Genomic DNA, 26,095 nt, shown 5'->3' with positions numbered 1-26,095 from the left:
TCTTATTTCATCTTCTGAAAGATAAGTCTTGAAATCATCTCTTCCATTCTATTCCATCATAACCCTACATCACAATCTTTCTATCTCAGCCTTGGGTACCATCTGATATTCCTGAATCACTGCTCTGTTTAGACTCACCACACTCTGCATTTTCCAAGCGTATTGACTCATAATCACCCTAGGAATCATCTTCTTCAATAAGATTTCCTTACCTGCAAATACTAAAACGATCTTATACTTTCTCATCTCTGGGAAAGTACTTAATCTGTTCCTTCTTCCTAATATAATTTGAGATGCTCCATCAATCTGAGAAAAGGAATAAATATTGAAGTTCTAGAGAACCAAGATGATATCCTGTCCTTGTCCTTTAGTAACTATGACCTGGGAGGTGTTATTTAATTTCTCATTACTCTGGGTTTATCTCATTTAAAATTACATGGCCTGATTTACAGAGATGATGTGGGATTTAAAGACATAGCACCTTCAAAACTTTATTCTCCTCAGTCTTTAGAGCTAACATAGAATTGGCAGCTGACAAACATTTATTATTCTAAAATGATTCACATTGTACCATGAGCTACCAAAAATGTGATTTCCTGATAACAGTTCACTCCAAAGATATTACTTGAGACTTCATTCTTCCTTATTTGCAGTGGAACTAAATGTCATGGAATTTTTTTTTTATTTTATTAAATCATACTTGTGTACAATAATGCAATCATGAGGAAATTTTATTCTGACTAATCCTTGTCATACTGGGCCACAAAGAAAATCTTTTCAAGCCCATATATGGGAAACTATTTATTAGGAAATTATGTTTCTATTTTTCATAAACTCTTCAATATTCAACATATTCTAAGCATGAAGTCTCTGAATATTTTATATCTATAAAATGACTGGAAAGTGGTTCTAACAAGGAGGTCACTGGATATCTTTTAATGGGCTTAGATATAATGAGTATTATTTGGGGGTATTTGGAATCTATACAGATATTTGTTTTGTGTTCCAGTAAGAAACAAAACTTTCTTTAATTGGATATGTCAGACTAATTCAAGTATGAAAAAATGTAATTGGTGTGTATTTGGAAAGGAAACCTAAAAAGTATGACAAAGTAAAAACCAATGAAAAAATAAAATAACACACAAAGGGAACAGAAATAAACTAAGATTAGTTTTCTGTTCGTTTCCTTTTGCAAATTTAGAAGCTAGAATATCACATCTTACATATAAATTCCATAGAGAGTATTAGGCTACCCTGGAAAAATATTTTTTGACGTATGTATTTACATGTTAAGAGAGATGCCCAAATATAGGCCAAATGTTTATTAGTAATGACAGTATACTTCACACAATCATTGATCCTTTATGCAAATGTATTCATAATATAGTTGCTCAGGAAATTAAGCTTTAAGTTCAGAAATTCCTGTATTCAAATTCTTGCCATGCCATTTAAACAGAATTTTTTACAATAGTCAAATTGAATGTGACACTGAATGTATTATTTTATCTTCTCTGATGCAAAGATTCCCACAAGCAAACTGGGAGAAATGATACTTGTGAAGATTAAAAGATAAAGTAAACTTATGGTGAAGTACGTGCTTGATAGGGATAATTCTCAGTAATAAAGTTTGCAAATCTCATTGATACGGAAATTATCAGTTTCTTTTTTTCCTGAGCGTCTATTAGCGATCTGCACAAATTAGGATTTGCTGTCATATTAAAGAATGTTGAAACATTTGATTGAGAGGATAAATCACACAAGGGTGAAATATTTCACTGGGATCATATTACACATAGAATAAATAAAGCAGTACAATCTGAGTTTGGCCACAGGAGAGAATTAGAGAAGGCGATGATTGTGTGGTATCTGAGAGATGACAGATGGAATGGAGCCAGAGGAGGGAGGGACGCTGCCTGAGAAGTGGGGACATCTCTGACGGGCAGGTAGGGATATCCTGTACCATTGCTCCCCTCTCTAATCTGAAATTTTTCAACTTCAAATACTCCTGTACTGGTAGCTGTTGCTTGAATGGCACTTAATTTCATTTAAATTCAGTGGCTATGATCCAGAGGAGAGGAAATTTTTAAGTTCAAAGAAAGAGAGAGAAGGGCGAATGGAAGGAAGGAGGAAGAAAGGGAGAGAGGAAGGAAGGAAGGAAGGAAAAGGGAGAGGGAAAGACAAAGGCAGGAGGGACTTTAACTGCTCCCACATCTATTGGAGAAATGGGTAATTTTTCTTTAAAACCTCTCCCTTTTCTCAACACTTTTTATCACCACCCAGCCTCCTCAAACACATACTTACTCCTTAGACTTAAAGTATTTTATAATAAATGATTTAAGTATATGATACAATTTATCTTCTTGATGGCTCAAATAAACATTTTATTCCTTGTGATATCGATTACCATTGTTTATAGGTTCCCTTACCCTCAGTACCACAAGAAACAAATTTTGAAACGTATTTTAGAGATGGCATATGCTATTCACTCTGATGTGCCAGAGGCCGAATCAACACTTTTCACTGAATGATGAATCATTGTTTGGAGATTTGAAAGGTGGGTGTGATTATTTGGTCTCTGCTGGAGGAGCTTTCTCCTGTCCCAACAGAATGTGGGGTACCAACAGCAGGTTAAGATGACCCCCCCTTGCAAAGGAAAACTAATGCATCCCAGTTCCCCATAGGAGCTCATCATTTGGAGAAAACTTACCATAGGAAGTTAAAAATCTCATCTGTCATTGTTCATTTAGGCAACAAAAATAAGAATTTTCAAAGTGGGATCTCTTTTAACACATTTCTATATTCTAGGCTAATTAATTTCTTCATTAGGTGCTGAAGAATGTACACAAAGGCCTCAAGTGTTTCTGCAAAAATGATTAAGCTTTGCAGAATTTCATTTGAGCAGGGCCCAAGTACTCAGCTCTTGTCCTTAGATGCTGAAAGTTGTCTCAGGATAAGGTTTTGGGAACTAGTCTTGAAAACCAGAAAAATAAAACAAAAGAAAACAAACTGTAGGCTAGGTGTGGTGCCTCACGCCTGTAATCTCAGTACTCTGGGAGGCTGAGGAAGGTGGATTGCCTGAGCTTACAAGTTCAAGACCAGCCTGAGCAAGAGTGAGTGAGATCCTGTCTCTAAAAATAGCTGGGCATTGTGGTGGGCTCCTATAGTCCAAGTTACTCCCCGGGAGGCAAGACTATCTCTTAAGCCTAAGAGTTTGAGGTTGCTGTGAGCTATGATTCCACAGCACTGTACCGGGGGCAACAAAGTGAGACTATCGAAAAAAGGAGGGAGGGAAGGGAGGGAGAGGGAAGGAGGGAGGAAGGAAGGAAAGAAAGAAAAGAAAGGAAGGAAGGAAGAAAAAGAAAAACAAACTTTGGGTGCTCACATGTTCCACAGTTGAGCAGAGAGGAAGGGGGATGACCAAACAGGTGAACTTGCTCTTAACCTGTTATAGATGATGAATAACTTGAGTTGCTAATTAAAAAAGCTATAAACTCCTTGTTATTAGACTGTATAGCCATGCAGTGTGTGTGCATCTGCACAAACATAAACGGATATTAGTGTAAAGGGAATAATAAAACTCACAAGTTCTTCATGAACCTCAGGTTAATCCATTTAATAACCAAACTACTTGAATGTGTGATCTGCAGAGGGGCAGCCTCAGCATCTCCTAGAATCTTTCCTGGAAATCCAGAATCCCAGGCTCTAATCCAGACACACTTGACCGAGGTCTGTATTTTTATAAGATCTGCAGGGAAGTATCAGGCACACAAAACCTGACAAATTCTCCACACACATCCATGTTAGTGGTGAGTTTAGAATCTGAAATATGTATCTCAAATCGCATGCGGAAATAACTCATTATTAATAAAAACAAAATAAATTATTTGTAAATGAGAAGACAAAAGTGTCAGAAATGTTTTGCATGTGTTCAATAGAAATAGCCATCTTTCTCCACTTTCAATAGTTTGCTTCCTGCTCTTCATTTTTTACTTTTCTTTGGAAAGAGTTGGTGCAGGGAATAGCTAAGTTGGAAGTGAAAAGTGGGATCTAGGACATTCCATAAGCTTTCATCACATTAAATTTGGTCCATCATGAGAAGCAATTAGGAGATGCTGTGTTTAAGCCAGGCGGTGACCACCAAATCTGCACAATCGTTGTGTATAATGTCTTACTGGGACTTAACGCTGTTGTAATGCAGTATGGTTGTTTAAAGGACTTTGTTGGGATAGATTCCTGGCTATCTAATGAATTTATTATTTGAGAACAAGCCCTATTCAACTGGAAGAGGCTGCCCTTCTCTCTAGTCTCAGACGACAACATTCAGACACCTCTGAGCAGCCAGTCTAACCTGCTCCACAAACAACAAAATCTGTGTAATAGAAGCCAACTGTATGAACACCAAGATCAGAAGTAATGTGAAAGGAAAATTTGGGGCTTTGAAAGCAACCACACTGCAGTCCTTCACCATTCTTTCTGCCACTGACCAGGCCACCTGCTCTGTAGCATAATCCAAGGACATTCTTCATAAGTTACATATTTCAAATTTTGTTGTCTTTTAGGTCACAAAGATCTGAAAATAGATTATTTTTCACTTTCTCTTTCGATTATCTGGATGGCAACTTTAATAATTTTAACTCTGCAATTTAATTATGTTAAGTTGATAGTTAACTTCAATTTTATTATATGATGTAACAATTCCTGACAAAATATCTTTCTCTTATTTTTTATTGGGCGAAACCTTGATTAAAAGGTCTTAAATTTTGAAGTAACTACAGTCATTCACGTTCTCCCCCCAATACCTTTTTGCAAATCCAAAAAATAGTACCCATTCATGTTTTGCTCTCATTGACCTACTGTTACATTCTTCAATGCACAATCTGAGAAATATTCTCAAGTGGCTTAAATTTTATTTTTATTTGATACTTCTTTATGTTCATCTTCCTTTTTTAAAATTGGATTCTGAAGCCCTGGACATCAGCGGTGGTGAAAGGAACAGATGTCAGCCCCCTGGCTTCCTGCCTTACTATAAAGAGATACTTGGTGAGTTGGACGGGTGAGTTTAAGACAGATGGTCACTATTTCAGAGTTCTCCAGCTAGTTGTGACTCTTGCTATAACTTCCTTTCACCATCTAATGCTAACATAAAGGAATAAAACATTTACTCAAACACTAAGCTAAGTGACACAATCTACTTGCTATAATTCTAAGGGATATTTAATAATTAGGATTCTAGAAGACCCCTTCTAGGAGGAAAAAAGTCAATCTAAGAATAACTGTTAACATCCTAAAAGGCCAAATAAGACCCTTTGTTTAGCTGAATATTATATTTCTCTGAATTTTTTTGAGTCTGTCTGTTAGCTTAATTGTTGACCTTGGGAAAGCTGCTTAAATTTTTTATGCCTCAGCTTGTCACCTATAAATGAGACATTAGTCATGTGGCTTACTCATATGGTCTACTCTGGAAATTGTTTCCTTTTCTTTGGGGGCAATTAATGGAGCTCTTTTCCTCATTTATATATTAAAATATCATAGGGTAGAAGAAACACTAATTTATTAAACACCAAGTAGATTCCAGTGTTACAAATGCTAGTGGTATCTAAGTCTTATTTGCGTTAATCACGTTTTACAAGGGATAATTTTAGATGACTGAACCAAATCAAATCAAATTTCATCTATTGAAAAAAAAATCTATTAGGAGTGAGGACAAAAAAATTCCAAGAGGATATCTACAGAAAGACATAGATAGGCTTCCACATGCAATGAAATTTATGTAATAGGATGCTGTGTAATTTTCCAGCCTAGAATTGATTGGAGGTATTGGCTCCAATGACACCAAATCAACACATCTCTCCTACTTAGCTGTGCCAATGATTTATTTGGTCTGACTGACCTTAGAAATGACCCTCTTGTGTCACATGCTAAAGGACGTCTGATCTCCCATGACCTTTAACCTGTGGCTGATTTTAGCAGATTGGAACACTCCTGTGGTATCCTTGATGAATATCCCCAGTGGCGGCCTACAAGTGGCTCAGGGAAAGCAACTGTATTAATGTATTATAGTAATTTATTGGCAGTTGTGTGTGATAGCAGATTTACTGAAATAAGGCCTGCCAAAAAGATCAGGTTACAGCAGGAATACATGATTTCCCAGCCATCCATAAAATATAAATCAAATGCCTTTCTGTCCACTGTCAGCCACCTCCACCCACTCCTTGTCCTCAATCCTCAGATAAATTGAAGCACATGCCACAATTTGCAGGGGGGAAATCAAACTCAATTTCGCAGTACAATGAAGTGAGTTTTGGTCTCGTCATGTCCACTGACATATCGATCCCTGGAAGATTGAAAAGATCAGAATGTTCTGGGTTTTTGCTTTTATAAATACGTACGTGTAGAAATGCAGTGTGTAAATGGAAGACAATCAGGGCTTAGATAGCTTTGCAAAGTTGCAAGAGCACCAGGGCGCTAACATTATAAAAGAGTGCTCTGATGTAAAAGTCCCTCTTTAAGAGGTCACATTTTCTTTCCCTTTAGAATTACAGCCCTCCAAGACGTCTCCTAAGCTAGGTTCGTTTAAAGTGCAGCTGATCATTTCACAGCTAAGAGGAATTTTCACTAGTGAAGAAAAAAAATTACCCTATCTTGGCCCTTTGTAGAATTTATGTCAGATCTATAATGCAATAAGCTCAACACTCTATCAAACATTTTCTATTTAACCTGAAAGGGAACTAAGCCAAATCACTTATATGTCCATGTCAGTGATTTGCAAAGTGTAGTGATTGCAGCCTCCTTGAAATGTGTAAAGACCACACGGTTATTCAAGTCTATAGATAAAGCATTAAAAAATGGAACCACTTATCATAAGGTGATGATGAAAGGGTAAGAAACACCATCAATACCCTAGAGTCTAGTGAGCTAAATTTTGAACTTAGCAGGTGGAAGAGAAAAACAAAATGAGGGAATGAATCAGTTTTCAGATAGGCAGAATTCCGATCAATCTGACAACACAGTGGCTTTCTAATTACCACTTACTGTAGAAATACTGTGAAGTGCTGTGAAACCCTGTGGGTATTGTCACTGCACGATCCGTGTTGCCCTATCCCGCATGTGACCTTGCTGCAAACATAGCTCTGCAAGCCTTACTGGGGGTAAACTGAGGCACAGAATGATGCTGCTGCCATGAAAATCAACATGTAGGGGGATCTGAGTCCAGAAAAACCTTCTTTCATTGATCCCAATCTCCATGCTTCCAAAGTAGAAGTTTCTCATTTCGCACAATCTTTAAAAATTAGAGCAAAGCCTCCCATTACCATATTCGAAAGTAATTACTTTCAATAAGTAAAGATAAATTCATAACTAATTATGCAGTCCTTTCTTGCAAAAGTCAGAGTAAAATTATTTGAGGTTTGTTTTTTTTTTTAAGCCGACAAGAGAATGACTTTACTTCATCAATCAGTTTGACTAAGGTAATGATTTTCTTAGAATTAAAACTTGTTGAAAGCTCTAAGTATTTCATCTTTTAAGCTAAGAAGCATGTAGTTACTGTCACAGCTAATACATTTGTCAGTCTGCTAATTTTCTTTTTCTATTAGAATAAGTAAACATCAGTCCTTGTTAAAAGCATCCTATTTATCATGTGTCAGGAGCAACATAGGGAGAACTTATTTGAAAATCATGAGGTAAGACATTATGAAATGAACAGCAATCACAGGGAAACAATGAAGGAGGAACATGAAAGGCAAAGGCATTTGATAATTCCAAAGTCCTGGTGGGGTCTGCCTCAAAATGAGTGGAGGAAGGTGATATTTAAAAAAGAGCTGTGAGAAATATAAAACTGAACCAAAGACTCAAGCTAGAGATATTAGAAAATATGAGAGAAGAAATAGCTTGTGAGAAATAGTTCAAATAAAAACAAGAGTGGTAGTAAAACAAAAGAAGGCTATTAAGCATACAATGAAAAAAAAAAAAGAAAATGAGAGTTTTCTCACTTGATATCAGATCCTAGAATGGTTCTTCAGATCTGCCTCTTATCTGATGAAATAGTTGCACAGGCAGAAGAACTAACTCTTCTATGAAGGACATAATCCACTTGTGTGTCGCCTCATGCAGATTTTGTTTAAGGCAGCATTGGTATTATATTATTGTAATCAGAAGACAATAAGAACTAGTTTTTAAAAAGCCAGTTTTTTTGCTCCCTCTATCAGATTTTTTTTCTAAATTCAATTTATTTTTGATCATTTTTTGATTATCAACTTATGCTCTAGGACATGGGTTGATTTCCAAACCTTGTATTCCATACTAAACATCACTGTTATAGTAGATTTTTTTCAATTAAAATAGCCTTTAGAATATCATTTTCAAATTTCATTCTACATATAATGCAGTATTTAAAAAAAAATGTACTTCTAAGCAGAGTAGTTAACCTGCGCAATGTGCTTTACCACTTTAGTTTCTAAATGCTATAAAGCTGATCTTTCTGAGTACAGACTAGTTAAATCTCTTCCTTTTTCTCATTAAAAACGACTGCAAACTAACACAATCTCTATGGAAAGAAGTATGGAGAATTCTCAAAGAACTAAAAGCCAACCTTCTATTCGATTCCACAATACCATTACTAGGTATCTACCCAGAAGAACAAAAATCATTTTGGTACAAGGAAATTTGCACCAGAATGTTTATTTCAGCTCAGTTCACCATTGCCAAGATATAGAAACAACCTAGGTGCCCATCAACCCACGAATGCAATAACAAACTGTGGTATATGCGTACCATGGAGTACTTACTATGCAGCTGAACGAAAACATGGAGACTTTACTCATCTTTGTGTTTACTGCATGGAGTTGAAACACATTCTTCTCAGTGAAGTATCTCAAGAATAAGGAAAAAAGTATCCAATGTACAATACTAATGAAGTCAATATATAAACAACTACATGCCCATACAAGAGAAAATCATGAGTATAGTCTAGCAATGGGGAGGAGAGAAAAAGGGGGAGGGAATGTAATTGGTGGGATCTCACCTAATTTGCACAGTGTGCGGGTGTTCACCACACCCCCGGGTGAAGGGCTCAACGACAACTTGAACTTTACCTTAGAAATGAAAAAAGTATAACCTAAACATTTGCACCCTCATATTAATCTGAAATTAAAAAAAAACCTTAAAAACAAAAACAAAAAAAAGTGACTGAAGAAGGCTGGTGAGGAAATGGTATTATCAGATTTTTTTGTTATTTTTCTTTTATCAATTTTGGAACGATTTAATCACTAAAAAGTTAAATAGAAACTAAGAGGAATGAGTGAGTTTCTAAAATTTGAGACCTCGTGTTTTTTTCTAACATCAAAAAGCAGAAGGTGGGGGTAAGATCCATCACTTACCAGCTTTGTAGACTTAAATATGCTACTTACATTCTCTCTGTCTCAGTTTCCTTACCCATAAGCATAGAGCGGGGTTAGGACTAGCTGTTACCTTACAAAGTTGTTTTGAGGATCAAATGAGATGTTATAAGCCTTCTTTAATGAATATGTCCTGGAGGCACAGTCATTAAAAATTCATTAAAGGTCAGCTATTATGAGCAGTTGCAATTAACCTGTCACTATCCTGAAAACCCATCTCCTTTAAAGTCTGTTCGCTTGGTTGGAATCGCAGTGGGGGGATCACTGCAGCCAGGGTCCCAAGGCAGCATACTCTTGACGCAGGAGTTTCATTAAATGAATTCTCTTGCTTCAGATCGTCTCTATGTCGACTATCAGAGTTTTGGGACAATATAAACTAGCAGATCCTCCCATAACGAGTGTGTGGAGTGTGCTTATGTGGGAGGCTAGAGAGAGGGCCCGAGGCAGTACAGACCCAAGTCCTAATGTGGGCTTTGCTGGGGTGACAAGGGTGACAAGGGTGGTCTTCTGTGGAATGAAGTCATGACCTATGCTGAGCTTCTGAGTCCAGGAAAACCCAACAAACAGAATTCCACATGCCCCTGAGCTCCTCGCCACCTCCCAGGGGCTGGTAATCCATGCTGCACATTACAGAAAGCTTGAGAACATCAGAGGTGACATACACAAGTAACATGACGCCAGGACCTAGATATATTCTCAGTATTAATATAAAGATAATTACTATTCATACTCCACAGGCAATCCTAGTTTTCTACTTTTCACAGTCACCAGGAGGCTTGTGTACTAATGCAATGACAGAAATTGCTGTAGACATGGATGTGAGTTACAGAAAATTACTCAAATGTATTTGCACAATGTAGATTAGCCCAGTCTGGCTGCTGGAGTTTCTTAAGGGGGCCATCTCTGCATGAACTTATGTCTGATAGACTGAGGTCATTTAGATTTATGCTAATATTCTACATCATCTTAAGAATGATGTAATACTTTATCTCCATATTATCTACTTATCTATTTACCTGTCATTTGTTCTATTTTTCTTCTCTTTCTTCTCCTCTTCCTTCTCTTTCTTCTTCTTTTCTTTCTCTCTCTCTCTCTCTGATCTGACTTTGGCTCTATCTTTCTCCTTCCCTCTCTCCCATCTTCCCTCCCTCCTCAATCTGTACCAAAAATGAAATGGACCTCAGTTTCAGCCCTTTTCAATACCAGTGGAGGTAATAAAGTGAGCACCGTAGGGCTGAGTACATTGGATACTTTTTCTTCCATTCTTGAGATACTTTACTAAGAAGAATATGTTCCAGCTCCATCCATGTAAACATGAACGAGGTAAAGTCTCCATCTTTCTTTAAGGCTGCATAATATTCCACGGTGTACATATACCACAATTTATTAATCCATTTGTGGATGGATGGGCACTTGGGCTTTGTGATTACGCCTGCGGTGCATCTTACAAGGTACATGTGAAACTTAGTAAATGTAGACTATAATTGTCTTAATACAATAACTAAGAAAATGCCAGGAAGGCTATGTTAACCAGTGTGATGACAATGTGTCAAACTGTTTATAAAACCAGTGTATGGTGCCCCATGATTGCATTAATGTACACAGCTATGATTTAATATTAATAAAAAAAATTAGAAAAAAAATGAGCACTGTATTGGGAAGCCAGGGCTCTGCTCTGATTCTCATCCCTGTGACTTGATTTTCTTAGAAAGGCATCATAGATATATCACTTCCTAGCCATCAAAATTTTGGGTTCTTCATTTCTAAAATTAGAAAGTTGGTCTCGGGCGGCGCCTGTGGCTCAGTCGGTAAGGTGCCGGCCCCATATACCGAGGGTGGTGGGTTCAAACCCGGCCCCGGCCAAACTGCAACCAAAAAATAGCCGGGCGTTGTGGCGGGCGCCTGTAGTCCCAGCTACTCGGGAGGCTGAGACAAGAGGATCGCTTAAGCCCCAGGAGTTGGAGGTTGCTGTGAGCTGTGTGAGGCCACGGCACTCTACCGAGGGCCATAAAGTGAGACTCTGTCTCTACAAAAAAAAAAAAAAAAAGTTGGTCTCAACACTGGTTCTGACACTTCTTTCTGGCCCTGGTACTCAGAAATAAGTAAGAACACCTGGGAGATGACTCGTGAAAGGCACAGAGCAGAATGATGAGATTAAATGCATTTCTTTAAGAAGCAGTTTTGAAGAGTTTGACCCTAGTTTTGGTATCTAGTTTTAAATCTTAGTTTCCATGTTGCAGAATTAAGAGTGAGGGAATCAGGAATGTTTCCAGTATTCCCTAATTGGGGTACACATAGTACATATCAAAGGTGATGATTGCTGACATCCAGGATTCACGGGCAAATTTCCAGAGGAATGCAAAGCTCCCATAACCTGCCGGTTGCTGGAAGGCAGATAAGTAAGAGCTGCACTACAAGCCTCAGTAACAAACAATGAGCACAATGGCTGCACAATCAATGTTGAAGAGATATTACAGTGAGACCTTCTCAGGCACCCTCCTGCACTTACATAGAGGCAAGAATGAGAATAATTACAAATGAGAACAAATGGCTACTTTACCTGGCTGAGACAAAAGTGGTGTGTAAGGGACTTTCGGTTCTATTGCACTCATTGGTGGAGGTAGCAAAGGGTTAGCAAAGCTGCGGAGCGGATGAGTTGGTCGGACGCAGGCGGTGGGGATGGTTCTGCTTGGTGCCTCCTCACTGCTGGGATGCTCTGGTTGAGATGGGGGCAACATGGGTGGTTGTTGGGTGGTCGGCCCTTCACTCACAGCTGCAGTGGAGACAAGAAAAACAATTCACCTGACCGGTCCTCGGATCAGTTCAGAGAGGTGTAACAGGGTCTGACCAATATCTTCCCCGCGTTACAAACATTCTCATCCCTTGACCCTCAGACTTGTATGGGATATGATAGCATTTCACCTTTAAACAACAGAATAGATCCAACAGGATGGGTATTTATCACTGAGATGGAGTAGTAAAATATAGCCAGCATCAACAGTATGGCCTGAACTGCCTGGTCCTTCTAATCATAAGTGATGAAGCGAGGAAAAAGAGTTATTTCTCCTTCTATAAGTAGTGCTGTCAGTGAAATTCAGTGTACCAAACACTGTTACAGCTGCATCGTAATCTACCAGCCAATATGCCAATTTTTCTATGATTTAAACATGCCATGTCAACTGTCAAACAAATCAGAGTTACAGGGGCTCGAAGGCATTGCTAATAAAATGATACAAACAATAACCACTATCATTATCTTCCACAACAAAATAGAGGCACAGCTAGCGAAAAAGTTACATGAACGATGACTTCACTGGAGCAAGTTGCCTGAATGCAGAATTGCAATTCCTTCTCTTCGGCAGTAAGCCTTGTAATTTTCAGGCAGATTACTACAGTTGAATAGGTTCTGCATCGTCCTTTTGACAGCCGCTGGGCATTCGGACAGCTCTGAATATGGAAATATACCTTTTATTTTTTTCTCAGAGAACACAGTTGAGTCATACTAACATATTTTCTGGGAATTTTTTCTTAGTAAGAATTGTACTCAATTTCATAGATTTACATTCAAAGTCAACAGGGCTATGTTAACCTGTAAATGAAAAGAGCTATGCGTAGTACATAAAAGTGTTGACACCAAAAAATTATTTCTGATGATTTCTCTCTGAAGACTATTTCGTTGGATAAATTGGAAAGCAGCACTGGAAGATGGTATCTTACTTTTGCAAGAGAATTTTTAACCAGGAAATATTTCAAGATAATTAGTGAGATAATTTTGAAATAATTCTCTGGGAGGCTTGAGGAGGTCAACAAGGGCAGAGGAGATAGAAAGAAAATCTGATCACGCTGAAGGGAGTAGAGATCAAAGATACACAAGATCAAGGCATGATTCTAAAGCTCTACAGAAGTGAAAGGTGCCTTTTGGGGAATATTTCTTCATTCTTCCATATTCAGAAGAGGTCCACTGGGTCAGTGAACAACCGCCTCCAGGCTTATGCCGTTTAAACACATGGGTGAAAAGATACAGGTTTTGACTGAGGGCAGGATATAGTCACAGAGCAACCAGCCAAAAAGTAGGCAGAGGTTTGATAAAAGATTTTTTCGAACACTGGAGACTTAGTCAAGGCAAGTCTTGACTTGTAAACTGGGAGAATCCTAAGTGCAAGAGGACTTTGAACAGTAGTGCCTTACCTCCAGGCTAAGAAGTCCTATCAAAAAAGGAAAGAAGGGCAAATGAAGGCAGCATCTCCAGGGTAAGGTATGGGGCTGCAAGAAAACCATCAGACAAGTCCTTGGTGATGCTGGTTCTCAGATAAGGTCCACAGGATGGGGCGTCAAGTAGGCTTATAAGGAGCTAAACGGCTTGGAAAACTGCAAAGGGGAGAGCAGCACTTGTGTATTTGGAGTCAATCAGAGCTGTGTCCTGTGTTCCTTGAGAGCCTGGTTTTATGGACAAAGAAAATTATACAGGTTTTACTTCGGGCTCCTATTTAACTTGAAGAAAATGGCTGGTGAGTCCACACAAAGGCTTAACTCCTCAGCCAATATCTGATCTTGGGCATTTTTGTGAGTCCCGTGAGCATTCTCTGTTCACGTGAAAAGGTCTGCTCCAAGAAGGGTCCCTTTCAAGGGCCTCAGAGGATACGTATAAAGTGGCAGACTGCGGGGACTGCACAGAAGGGAAAACAGGTTCCTTCTGAACAGTGCTCTAGGTGTGATCCCTGGGATGGAGAAAATTATTTACCACAAGGGTTTTATAACCTTATGGGAAGAATGCTTGAGAAACTTAAAATGTTTGGGCTCCCCCTTGACAGATGGTCTCTCGGTTTCTCCTGAGCTGCGTGTCTCGTCGTGAGGTTCCAAGATGGCTGCTCTTTGGTGTCTTTTATGTCCAGCGGGCTGGTTTTCACTAAAGTGTACATCTCATCACATTAAAATATCCATCCAGTGAAAGAAATTTCATAGTATTCCTTAAAAATCTGCCTTCCATTCTCTTGATTAAAGGTAGATTGCAATTAATCCATATCAAAGTTTAAAAGCTGCTTCACAAAGGAAAGGAACAATCATCTGTTTGTGAAGCACGTGAGTTACTCCCCTTACTGTATTCCTCCTTCCCATCACTGTCTTTTCTATTTATTTTCTATATCTTCAAAATGAAAGAAATCCATGTCAAAATATTATTATGATCACGCATTTAATAAATTCACGTGTGCTTTTTTTGCCTTTGAAATTCAATCTATTTTGATCAAAATTCCATATTTCCCATGAATTCTGATGATGTCCCTGAATTTTTACTGTGTCCATTCTCCATCCTCCCCACTCTTACTGGCATTGTTTCTCATTAGCATCTTTAGAAACAAATTCGTCAGAATTCCCAGTCCTCCCTCCCCAGGATTTCAGCAGGCCACGCTGATCCCCACTGCAAACAGCTCGATGTGACTCTCCTTGACTTAGAGGGAAGTAATGGTGGTTTGACCCAGCTGGGCCAGCTCTTCAGTAAAATCCATTCTTAAGACCACACTGGTGAAAAGGCAAGTGCTCAGAGCACTAGATGGGAGTGGGAGGACCCAGCCTCGGGACTGAATGTATCACAAACCTATAAGGGACTGTTTTTGTTGCATTCAAAATGAATACAACTGGGCAGAGATAGAATTTCCATAGATAATTTATAATCTTATATTTTAAGTGGAGCACAATAAATGCTTTTCAGAACTCGCTGACATTTACGGCAGCAAAACCTCTTAAACAAACACAATAGCAACTGTTCCACCAGAGAAATGTTCTCATTTCAGATGAGCTCCTGTGGCCAGTTCAGGCACCAGCTTCAGGACACCGATATGAAACCAACTGGCTCCATGACATGACATTTAACTGTCCTAAGGGCTCTGAAAGCAAAGAAAAGCTCCCTTCACCTGCGAAGCACAGCTTCCTGCAATTCAGAGTGTGGAGAGAGAATCAGGTATGTGCTGGCAAGGCACTGGTTTTCAAATGATGAAATAGGCAGAATTCATTGCACAAATAGCGGTCAATTACATGGCAGAGTCAAGTCTCAAGGCACTTTATAATAATTAATGTCAACATACATAAATAATTGCTATAGGATAACTGGCAAAAATATTGCAAAAATGGAAACGAGGATCTTTTTTCTATCGAAAACTACAATATCTGATAGAAATATAGCACACCAAGAGCTCTAAGCAAAGACTTAGAGACATGAATACCTGTAGGAATTCAATTTACTCATTCATCTCAGAAGGACAGCATCGTGCAACATTCCTGAGTTCCTCATAGACTGAATTTTTGAAAAGACCTTAGAGCATCATCCACGGACACCACTAACTACGTATTTTATCTATATCAATTTCCATCTGTTAATTTCTAATTTGGGGAAAAATTGGGGCAGAAAAATAACATAGAAAAAGTTGACCACAGTTCCCACTAAGACAATATCAGAATGGAAAGGAGCAGGGGATCTTGCTTACCTTTCTCCTCTACCACCTGCCTGATTCAAAGATAAGGAATTGGGGGCACCAATGTTGCAATGATGTGTAGAAATGAGACCCCCAAACTACCTGTTTCTTGAAGTTTTAATACAATATTGCTGAATGGAACATCTCATCTGCCTACTGAGGCTAAGAGCAGAACTGCAGTTACTTAGTAGGAAGAGGAAATATTTGTCCCTCACAACTATGTAAACCTTTGTGTCACCACATATATATATAATGGGAGTGCAATGCTGGATCTTTCCTCTTCTTATGGTCAGAGCTTTATTTGTGCCTTCAGAGAGCAGCAGACCTCTGGGGAAGGTGTTTCGTAATTTACTTCTTATAAAACTCAAAGGTCTTTCAGATAACTTTGAAGGAAAAAGAGCTTCCACACTTGGCGAGTCAACTTTTTCTCTTTCTCTACATGTGCCTTTCTCCATTTCTCGAGGTGGCTAATAAGACATCTCTACTCAGAGTCATGAAATGTTTTCTGCTTGAGAGGGAACAGGGATGGTTAGTGTTCTCTAAAGCATTTAGAAACCGATACCGAAGGGCTGTGAGTTAACTGTTCCTGACAGTGATTTAGAGAATATTTGGTTTCCTAGAAAAGAGGGTGCTTATTTATTTTTTTCTTTTCTAAATAATCACTTGGAACCCATTTTAGATCCTATGCTTTCTGCACTGCATGTACCATTGTTCAAAATACACCTGATGAGTGACTGAATCAATATTATAAACATGTACAAATATTGGCCAGGAGTAGAATGTCCATTGCCTTGGGTTTTTCGATAAAGTTTAAAAATTACTAAGCACTTTGGCAAGTCTTTTATTTATATAACTTTACACAATAGTCCTGTATTTTATATTTATATTATTTAATACTTATTACCTTACTTGATAATTTTGACTTTAAAAATTCATCAAAACCAAAAAAAATCTATGGAAGAGACTAAATGTTGTAAATTGATTAATTAATTGTTAGTAGATCTTACTTTTTAGAGGCATTTGCGGTACACAGCAAAACTGAACAGAAAGTACAGAGCTGTCCCTTATGTCCTCTGCCTTCACATACCCACAGAGGACCTCTCTACAGTTAACATCATGCACCCGAGTTGTACACAAGAGTAAATGTCTATTAACCACAGATAAACACAAAATTTATACTAGCCAATATATTTTATTCATTTTCATTGAAATTTAACTTTTAGATTCACTTTCCCTGTGATTCAATAAGAGACGGTTTCCCATTGTACACCCACTCCAGAGGGGGGAAAAAAAAGAGTGAATGGGATGTTTGACTTCAATGAATACCTTTTCAGACCAGGACTATGACTTTAAGAAAGGATAAGAAATGAGGAACACATCATGAAGAACAATAGTTAATTACTAATAAAAAAAGTAATAAACTTTTTTGACTTGTATCACTCATGCAAGAGAGATCAGATAAAAGTCATTTTACACACATTAAACTAAAACCCAAAACACCTTTTTTTTTTTTTAGGGAGAATTCAATTTCTCAAGTGAAGAAGATACTTGTGAGTTCTGCATTCTCTGACTGGACTCACATTTCTAGTTGTCTGGGGATTGAAAAATTTTGGGTTCTTAGACTTCCCGCAGTTTTTCCATCTAATTCCCTTCAGTGTGGTTTGGGAGACTATTTTTCCTTGAGTTTTTTGCACACAACTCTATTCTGCAGATATCATGTGCCGTGAGAAAAGGGAAAATAAATCTAATTCTCTCTCAGCAGATCTTTGATGCCTTTAATTCTAACCTTGCTATATCTAGACGATTTATGATTTCTTAGAACTGTCCCTCTTGGGTTGGAAAAATATACCTTACCTCACAAATATATTTTATTGCTGTTACCATCATATCTATTATGAAACATCCTATCTCACATGAGCTGCTGAGTCACCTGTTCCTAACTAAGATGAAAGCCAAAAATCAATTTTAAAATATGTGTTCAAAGGAAAAAAATAGAGTCAATTGGCACAAGAGAAATAACCACGGTATGAACAATACCTCAAAAGGCTCTTTCCATTCCCACTTTTCCTCAAATAAATGATATACTATTCTGAAAAATTCTTCCCCAATAATTAATTTTTTTGCAGTTTTTTTTGGCTGGGGCTGGGTTTGAACCCGCCACCTCCGGCATGTGGGGCCGGTGCCCTACTCCTTTGAGCCATAGGCGCCGACCCCCAATAATTAATTTTTAAAGCTAAAAAAAATCATTTAACCAATTAAAGAAATATAAAGCATCCATCTGAGTACTGGTTCATCAAGAATCAACAAGACATAACCAAGAGACACTAAATAGAAATATGTTGGAAGATAATCACTTGCCCAACTTCCTAGTTAACAGGAGACATTAATATCAAGCACCCACCACATCACTGTTTTATGAAACCATTTGTCTTTTGTTTTCTCACCACTTTTCTCCCATGTTATCAGTAGAAAGACTCCAAGGGAAACAAACTAAAGCATATGAGCTAGGATCTAATCCACTATTTTGGAAAATTGAATTCTGGTATCAGGGTCATAGGCAAATCAATGTTTTCATGGGATAAAAACGTCAAAATGCTATACACATTTGACAAGGCATCCTTGCTATTATTCACTTGTTCTTATTGAAAAGAAAGAAAAATGCATACATTGACTTCTTCCTGCTCCGAAACCTCGGTCCACTGACAGTGTTGGGAATGGCACAGGCCGGAGAGTGAACTGCGGGTGGGGGTATCCACAGGTGGGAGACGGGAGGATCCCTGGGTACTGGGCACTTTCTAGGGTTGGCACAGGGATGGCGCTCACGACAGCTGCAAAAGAAAGAGATTAATTTAATTTTGTTTTCTGAGCCTTAGTTATCCACCTAACGGAAATGGCTAAATATCCAGATACTTAAACTCATGCATGCTTTTTGTGGACCTGGCAGCTTCCCTTATCTCGTTGCACCAACCTCCCTTTTTGCTTCAGAAATACAGCTTTCTCCTCAAGCATCTTACTAGGGAATATTTGCCTGCATTTTAAAAACATTCCGGGGTTCCAAACAAAGAAACAATCAAGTTCCCACAAATTTACCTAACATTTCATAATTTTATTTTTATTTTACTTTATTTTAGCCTTGGTTTTATTGTTTCTTCTAAGGATGAACGATGGCAATGGAAATACTAGGTTGTTCATACGTCGGATATATTGCAGGGCAAGTTGAAAAGGTGTTGGTGATTTTCCATTACTTCTGTAAAAGAACATATTTCTGATGAGGGATAGTCGGAGAGAAAGAAGCAAGGTGTGATCTCAAAGTCATACATAGGATTTATCTTTAAATAGAAAACACCCTTGAATAGCCACAGCATTTCCAAGTAAGTGACACATTATTTTAAATGTAACCAAATGTTTTTTGGGAATATCAATTTTTTTTTTTAGTTACATGGCTTATAGCTACAGATATAAAAATTAGATAATATCTTCTAGGTTTAGACAGCATTGTTTAATTCTACTACTCAACAGCTATTCAATTATGCCATATTATGAAATATTTATTTCAATTTCAATCAATATCCAACTTATAAAATGTTTAGTTTATTTCTTATCACCAAAAGCCAAAATTTAAGGCAGCTAATAGAATTATCAGCTATTAGCTATCAGTGTTAGCAGTATATTCCTATCTATACAATTAATGAAGTTATTTGTTATATATGTGATTTTTAATTACACCCTAATGTAAATCACTGGAGGACAGCATGCACATAAATATCTATACATCCACCAAAGAAAAGCTTTTTTTAAAAAAAAATTATACTCCTTACTTTATAAATAACATTATAATTATAGTTATAAATTATATCACACTATCATAAATCAATGAGAAACAACATACCAATTTTTTGTACCTTCTAAATTAAAATTCAGGTTAATTACATTAAATATACAGGGCTTTAAATTTAAAGAGCTGTTCTAGTAAGCTACATTTTAAAATTGCATTCCAGAACTTATTTTTAACTGCCTTTATAATATTCCCTGAAATGCATATGGATATGTTTATTGGAATTGCAAAAGAAAATCAGGCTTTTCAGGTAAAGAGTTTTGATTGGCATGACAATAAAAGGTGACTATAGTGGCTATTTCCCCATAACCTGATTAAAATTATAAATTATTTAACAAGATAAAAATTTAATCAAGAGATTGCTTTAGTAAAGGTACATTATATGTGATATTTATTTTTTTATGATCCTGTCTTTATTTTTATTATTTTCCAGGAAATAATTGTTGGGTTTTATTGAACAAAATTCAATAAAAGTTTTGGAAAAATTTCTTTCCAAAGAAAGAAATTGTGATATGAATAGAATTTTTACAATAAATTTCATTGTGCATATTTGATATGAATAGAATTTTTATAATAAATTTCATTGCATATATTTGAGGTTTTCAATGTGATATTATGAGATACACATAGCTATAGATAGTATAATGGTTACTATGGTGAAGAAAATGAACATAACTATCATTTCACATAGTTACTTTTTCTTGTGACAAGGGCAACTAAAACTACTTATTTAGCAAAAATCCCAAATATAATACAATTTTATTTATTTTAGTCCCTGCAATGTATTGTAGGTCTCCAGACTTGTTCATCCTACAGGTCTGCTATTTGGTGTCCTTGGACCTACATTTCCCCATTTCCTTTTTCCCCACCACCCCTGTTTCTTTCTCTCTGTGCATCTGAGCTTATACATGTGTGCATGTGTGTATACATAAAAAATATATATGTACACACATCTATTCTACATGTATGTGTGGTTGTTAAAATGTTCATACTATTCAGAGCAACATATAGATTTAATATAATCTCTATAAAAATTACAATGGCATTCTTCACAGCAATGGAAAAAAATAACTCTAAAATTAATATAGAACCACACATACACACACAAAACTAAATAGCCAAAGCAATACTGAGAAAGAAAAACAAAAGTTAGAGGCACCATATTTCCAGTTTAAAAACTACATTTCAAAGCCGTTGTAATTAAAACAGTGTGGTACTGTCATTAAAACAAAAGCAAAGACCAGTGGAACAGGATAAAGAGCCCAGATATCAATCCACAGGTGTATGGATGCCCAATTTTTGACAAGAGCTTCAAAAGGACACTTTGGAGAATAGCTGGTTTCCTTAATCAATGGTACTGGGAAATCTAGATTTCTACATGAAAATAAGGAATTTTGGGCTCTTACCTTACACTATACACAAAAACTAACTCAAATGAATAAAAGACCTACGTTTAAGGGTAAGAATGTAATTCCTGGAAGAGAACATAGGGGAAAAGCTCCTCAACATGTCCCTGATTCTTCTGGATGTCACATCATAAACTCAGGGCACAAAACCAAAAACACATACATGGGACCGTTTCTAACTAAACAGCTTCTGTGAAGGAAACAATGAACAAAATGAAAAGGTAATTTAATCTAATGTATTGTTATTTTGTAGGTCTGTTTTATAATGATTAATACTTGATAAATTTTGATACAGTTTTTGTTGGTGTACCTTCTAGAAAATAAGAAATTAAGTAATTTAAATAAGTAAAAAATACTTTTCCAAATCAGGTAATTTCTAAAAGTTTTCCTACAGCATAATTGAAGGAGAGCCTCATCTAGTTGTTAAGTGAAAAATTATTAAAAATAACTTTGAATGAAAGGTCACAGCATGATTTTGGCATATAAATAATGCAATTAATATACAAAAAACCCCTGTTCATTTCCTTGTGATAAAACGCCAATAAAATATTATCTTACAAACAATTGTATATAAACTCTAATTATAATGTTAACCAAATCTGAAGAAAGAAAACTAACAGTTAAGGATTAATGGTTATAAGATATAAAAACATAAAAATATGGTTTATAAAAAGTTTATGCTGCAAAGATATTAGATAAATCATTCATAAAAGACCTTCAATCATAAAATAGATTATATTTGTATGTTATTCTGTGGGGAAAATTAATTATAGATACTATCAAAGGAAAATGAGTGATGTAAACTTCTCTCTATTAGAAAGCAGGTTTTGGATGGGTGTGGGGCCTCACAACTGTAATCCCAGCATTCTGGGAGGCTGAGGCAATTCAGGAGTTCAAGACCATCCTGAGCAAGAGTGAGATTCTGACTGAAAAATAAAAACTAGCTGGGGGTTTTTCTTTAAAAAAAATGAAAACTAGTTGTGGCAGGGGCCTATAGTCCCAACTACTTAGGAGGCTGAGGCAAGAGGATCACTTGAACCTAGGAGTTTGAGGTTGCTGTGAGCTAGCCTAGGGCAACAGAGTGACACTTTGTCTTGAAAACAAAACAAAAACTTCTCCATGTATTTTCTTTTTAAGCACAATGTTGTATATCAAATCATTATGATATACTTTTGGATTTATTTGAAAGAATAGTAAAACCAGAAAAAAAATCTCATCTTTCACAAATATTTAACTTTAAAAGCTATTTTAAATGTTAAATTTAAGATGTATAAAGGAATACATAGTTTTTCTAAATTATTTTAAGGAGGACTTGAATGAAAATTTGAGAATAAATTATAACATAATCCCTCAATAAAGATATTTTGTAAAGAGTAAATTATGGATAAACAAACAAATGAAAAGACCCCCCCCCAAAAAAAAGAAAGAAAAATTTAGAAAATGACAAGGAAAGTTTTAGAAAGAATCAGAGCTTCAAACCAAATACCTGCAAAACTAGAAAAAAAAAAAAAGAAAGAGGTTAAAATTGTATTATCTTTGTGTTTTTCTTAGTGCAGTGATAAAGACACTTCATATTTTTCAAGTGAGTTAATAAGAAAGATTTTCTAGAAGTAATATTTAGAAATCTGTCATTTTAACCCACTGGAGACTTTTTAAGTAGTTTGATATTATTTAGTCTCGTGGGGCGCACAGCAGCTATCATAATAATAATAGACTTGAATACATTTGATAAAAGGAGCCATATAATAGTGTAAACTGTTTTTATACAACTCAAATTTTCAGACTCCAAAGTTGTCCATTGAATTATTTCACCATCTTCCTGATCAAATGGGATCAATACACAGCCATTAATGGTGATTGCTCGGTTGCAAAGCATTCCCTGTAGTGACAACTTTTACTCATAAATAAATGGGACAATGATAATCTCCTTCAGATATAGATTGCATTCGCTCCACAAATTGTGCATAATATATTTCCTTATTGGCATTATTATTCAGGGTGACCATAAAGTTTGTGTGCAATATTACTCTATTACAAGCAATAATACAATTAACCAATGCTTTACAATACATCAGAATTGTAAATACGTATGTATTTTTTTGTTCAGAGCCCAAATGTGGATAGAGCAACATGAAACATTTGGTTAGCTGCAGAATCCCTAAGTTAGAGAACTGAGAAAAATCAAGAGGCTAAATTGACATTATATTTCAGTCCCAAATCTTTCATCATTGAAGAAAAATTTTACTCTCTAACAATTTTGCATTTTGGCTACTGAACTGATTATATTTGCAAATACTAAAAGTTCGTTAAAAATCAATAAATCTACAAAGTGTGTCTGCATCTCAAGAATGATCTTTTTATTTTCTGAAATGAAACAGAGTAGTCCATATCCCAAAGCTTTGGTCTTGAAATATTGTGATCCATGATTCATTTCTGAAAGGGCAAAGAAGTCTACATTTACTTATAACAAAAATAATCTACCGGGCAGCACCTGTGGCTCAGTGAGTAGGGCGCCGGCCCCATATGCCGAAGGTGGTGGGTTCAAGCCCAGCGCCGGCCAAACTGCAACAAAAAAATAGCCAGGTGTTGTGGCGGGCGCCTGTAGTCCCAGCTACTCGGGAGGCTGAGGCAAGAGAATCGCTTAAGCCCAGGAGCTGGAGGTTGCTGTGAGCTGTGTGATGCCATGGCACTCTACCAAGGGCCATAAAGTGAAACTCTGTCTCTACAAAAAAAAAAAAAATAATAATCTACCAAGAAAGTAAAATAAAATACTACGTATTAAAATATCTTTTCATATTTCCCCCAGATGTCAGTTTGGAGACACACACACACACACACACACAAGAATGCACACATGTGCACACACGACACCCAGACACAAATACTTCTACTCACAGCATTCCCTGCACTGCTATGTTTATGTAAACAGCTCCAAGAGCAATATTATCAAGTATTTTCAATAAATCTCTGCTCTGTGGCCAAATATGACAAGAAATCTGTTCTAACACAGCTTGCTGACAATTGAATTTATATCTGACACTGACACACAAAGATTTTTCAAGTAGCAATTCCCTCACCAAATAACTCCTTGAACAGGGCACTTCGTTATTTGAAAACTTTTACAACATTCTTTAAAATGTTAGCACTAAACACGCCTTACAGGAAATCTAAAAAAATTTTTTTTAAAGCTACAAATTTTAAGAAATGAAACCATCCCTAGGTATTATATTTCTCGATGCGCTACTTGACAGAATTGAGAGATTGTTGAGATGGAGAAGGGAATGAATACGATTTTAAAGATAGTGGTATTTTGAAGTGGAAAGGTTGAACTGGAATGACTTCTCCTTCTGCTTCTTTTTACCATCCCTCTCCCACAATGACCTATATATCATCGGAAATATCTGGAAATTTGACATCTATTGCCCTTGATAAATATTCCTATCTTCTTCACCTTTTCAGGTATTCTTTGACAATTAAGTGTCACAGAATGACATCACGTATCCACGAACTTCATGAACGATCCCTTTTAGGAAAGCAATCACATTCACAAACACGTGTTTTGTAGGTATTCTTAAGATAGTAGCAAAGAGCCCAAGCCCTGAAGTCAAAATGCTTGGGTGCATTACCTAGTTCAGCAATCGGCTAGTGAATAAATGGCGTAGCCAGTAGCTGCGAGGACTCTCAGGGATCCCTACTTGTGGGAGTCACATCCCTGCTGGGCTCCCTTGCACATTTTACTGGGATAGAGTTAGTGACCAGTAGAATGTGGCAGACCTGATTGTACGTCATGTCCAAGATTTGGTTAAAAATAATTGCTTGCTCTCCCTGGCAAAGCACTCACTCTGGGGGAAGCCAGGTGTCACATGTCTTGAGGATGGGCCAGATGCCCTGTCAAGAGGCCTATGAGGTGAGGAACTGAGGCCTCCGATCCAAGAGATCATGAAGAACTTTGAGACATCTTGAGACTCTAAGCTGGAACCACCTCGCTAAACTGCTCTTGGATCCTGACATTCAGAAACCGCAGAGAAAGTAAGCAATGGTGCTATGTGCTACATTTTGGTGGCAAATGCAATAACATGTTGACTTGAGCACACTATTCAAGCACTCTATTCCTCGGTTTCCTCACTTGTCAGAGGAATACCAAGTCTGTGATGTGGTTGTAAGGATTAAAGAGGTGACATGCAGAGAAGTGCCACAGAGTCTGGGGTCGGGAGTCAGTACTCCATAAATGCCATTTTGTCAGAATGACAATTCATTCAAGGTAAGACAAAGTAAATGGCTTTGGCTCACATTCACACACACACACGCAATGTCTGTGGTTATTTCCTACCCTGCGTTCTGTTACCTGCTTAGTCTAACTCCTGGGGAATAGAAACACATGTTCTGAATAAAAATTTCAAGGTAGAAAGAATTATGTGCCAGTCAAAAACATCAAGGATTACAGAGACTTATTCCTTTACCTGGTTACAACTATTTTTATATCTTTAAACCTTTCAATAATTTGCTAATAATATATATGAAGCATTTACTTGTTATTTTATTAAAACGTGTATATCATATACTTAACAAATGCAAAAAAAAAAAGAAAGAGTTGACACGCAGAGAAGTGCCACAGAGTCTGGGGTCGGGAGTCAGTACTCCATAAATGCCATTTATTATTATGAATTTTCAGAGCTGCAACAGATCCACCCAAGACTACATTGAATGCCATTAACTGGAAATATTGTTTCAAGCATGAGCTTAGATTTGAAAAAGAACAATAATTAAGATAGAGGCAAATAGATAGTAATTTTTAATTCAAATTTGAACCTGAGGGACTTATGACCCCATAGATTTTTTGAGGTTAGAAAGAAAAGATAGTCCCTCAGGGAAGGGAAAAACCTGCGATTATTATCATAAAACAAAGTTTGGGTTCAAATTCTGGTTCTGTCATTTGTGAGCTAAGGGAAGTCCCTTAATCTATTGAAGTCCTGTTTGTTCATTTTTAAAGTGGTT

General features: G+C 36.9%; 1 protein-coding gene across 1 annotated transcript in view; it reads right to left on the bottom strand.

Annotated features, from left to right (window-relative positions):
* The window catches only part of DCC (DCC netrin 1 receptor), a 1,249,028-nt gene that overhangs the window by 16,857 nt on the left and 1,206,076 nt on the right, over window positions 1-26,095 (bottom strand). Inside the window, 2 exon segments of the mRNA XM_053571848.1 lie at window positions 11,953-12,165; window positions 18,526-18,687. Coding sequence (XP_053427823.1) covers window positions 11,953-12,165; window positions 18,526-18,687 — 375 coding nt within the window.

Source organism: Nycticebus coucang, chromosome 19 (assembly GCF_027406575.1).
Source record: "Nycticebus coucang isolate mNycCou1 chromosome 19, mNycCou1.pri, whole genome shotgun sequence".
In the NCBI taxonomy this organism is placed as follows: Eukaryota; Metazoa; Chordata; class Mammalia; order Primates; family Lorisidae; genus Nycticebus; species Nycticebus coucang.
This window is presented reverse-complemented; position numbering and strand designations above follow the sequence as displayed.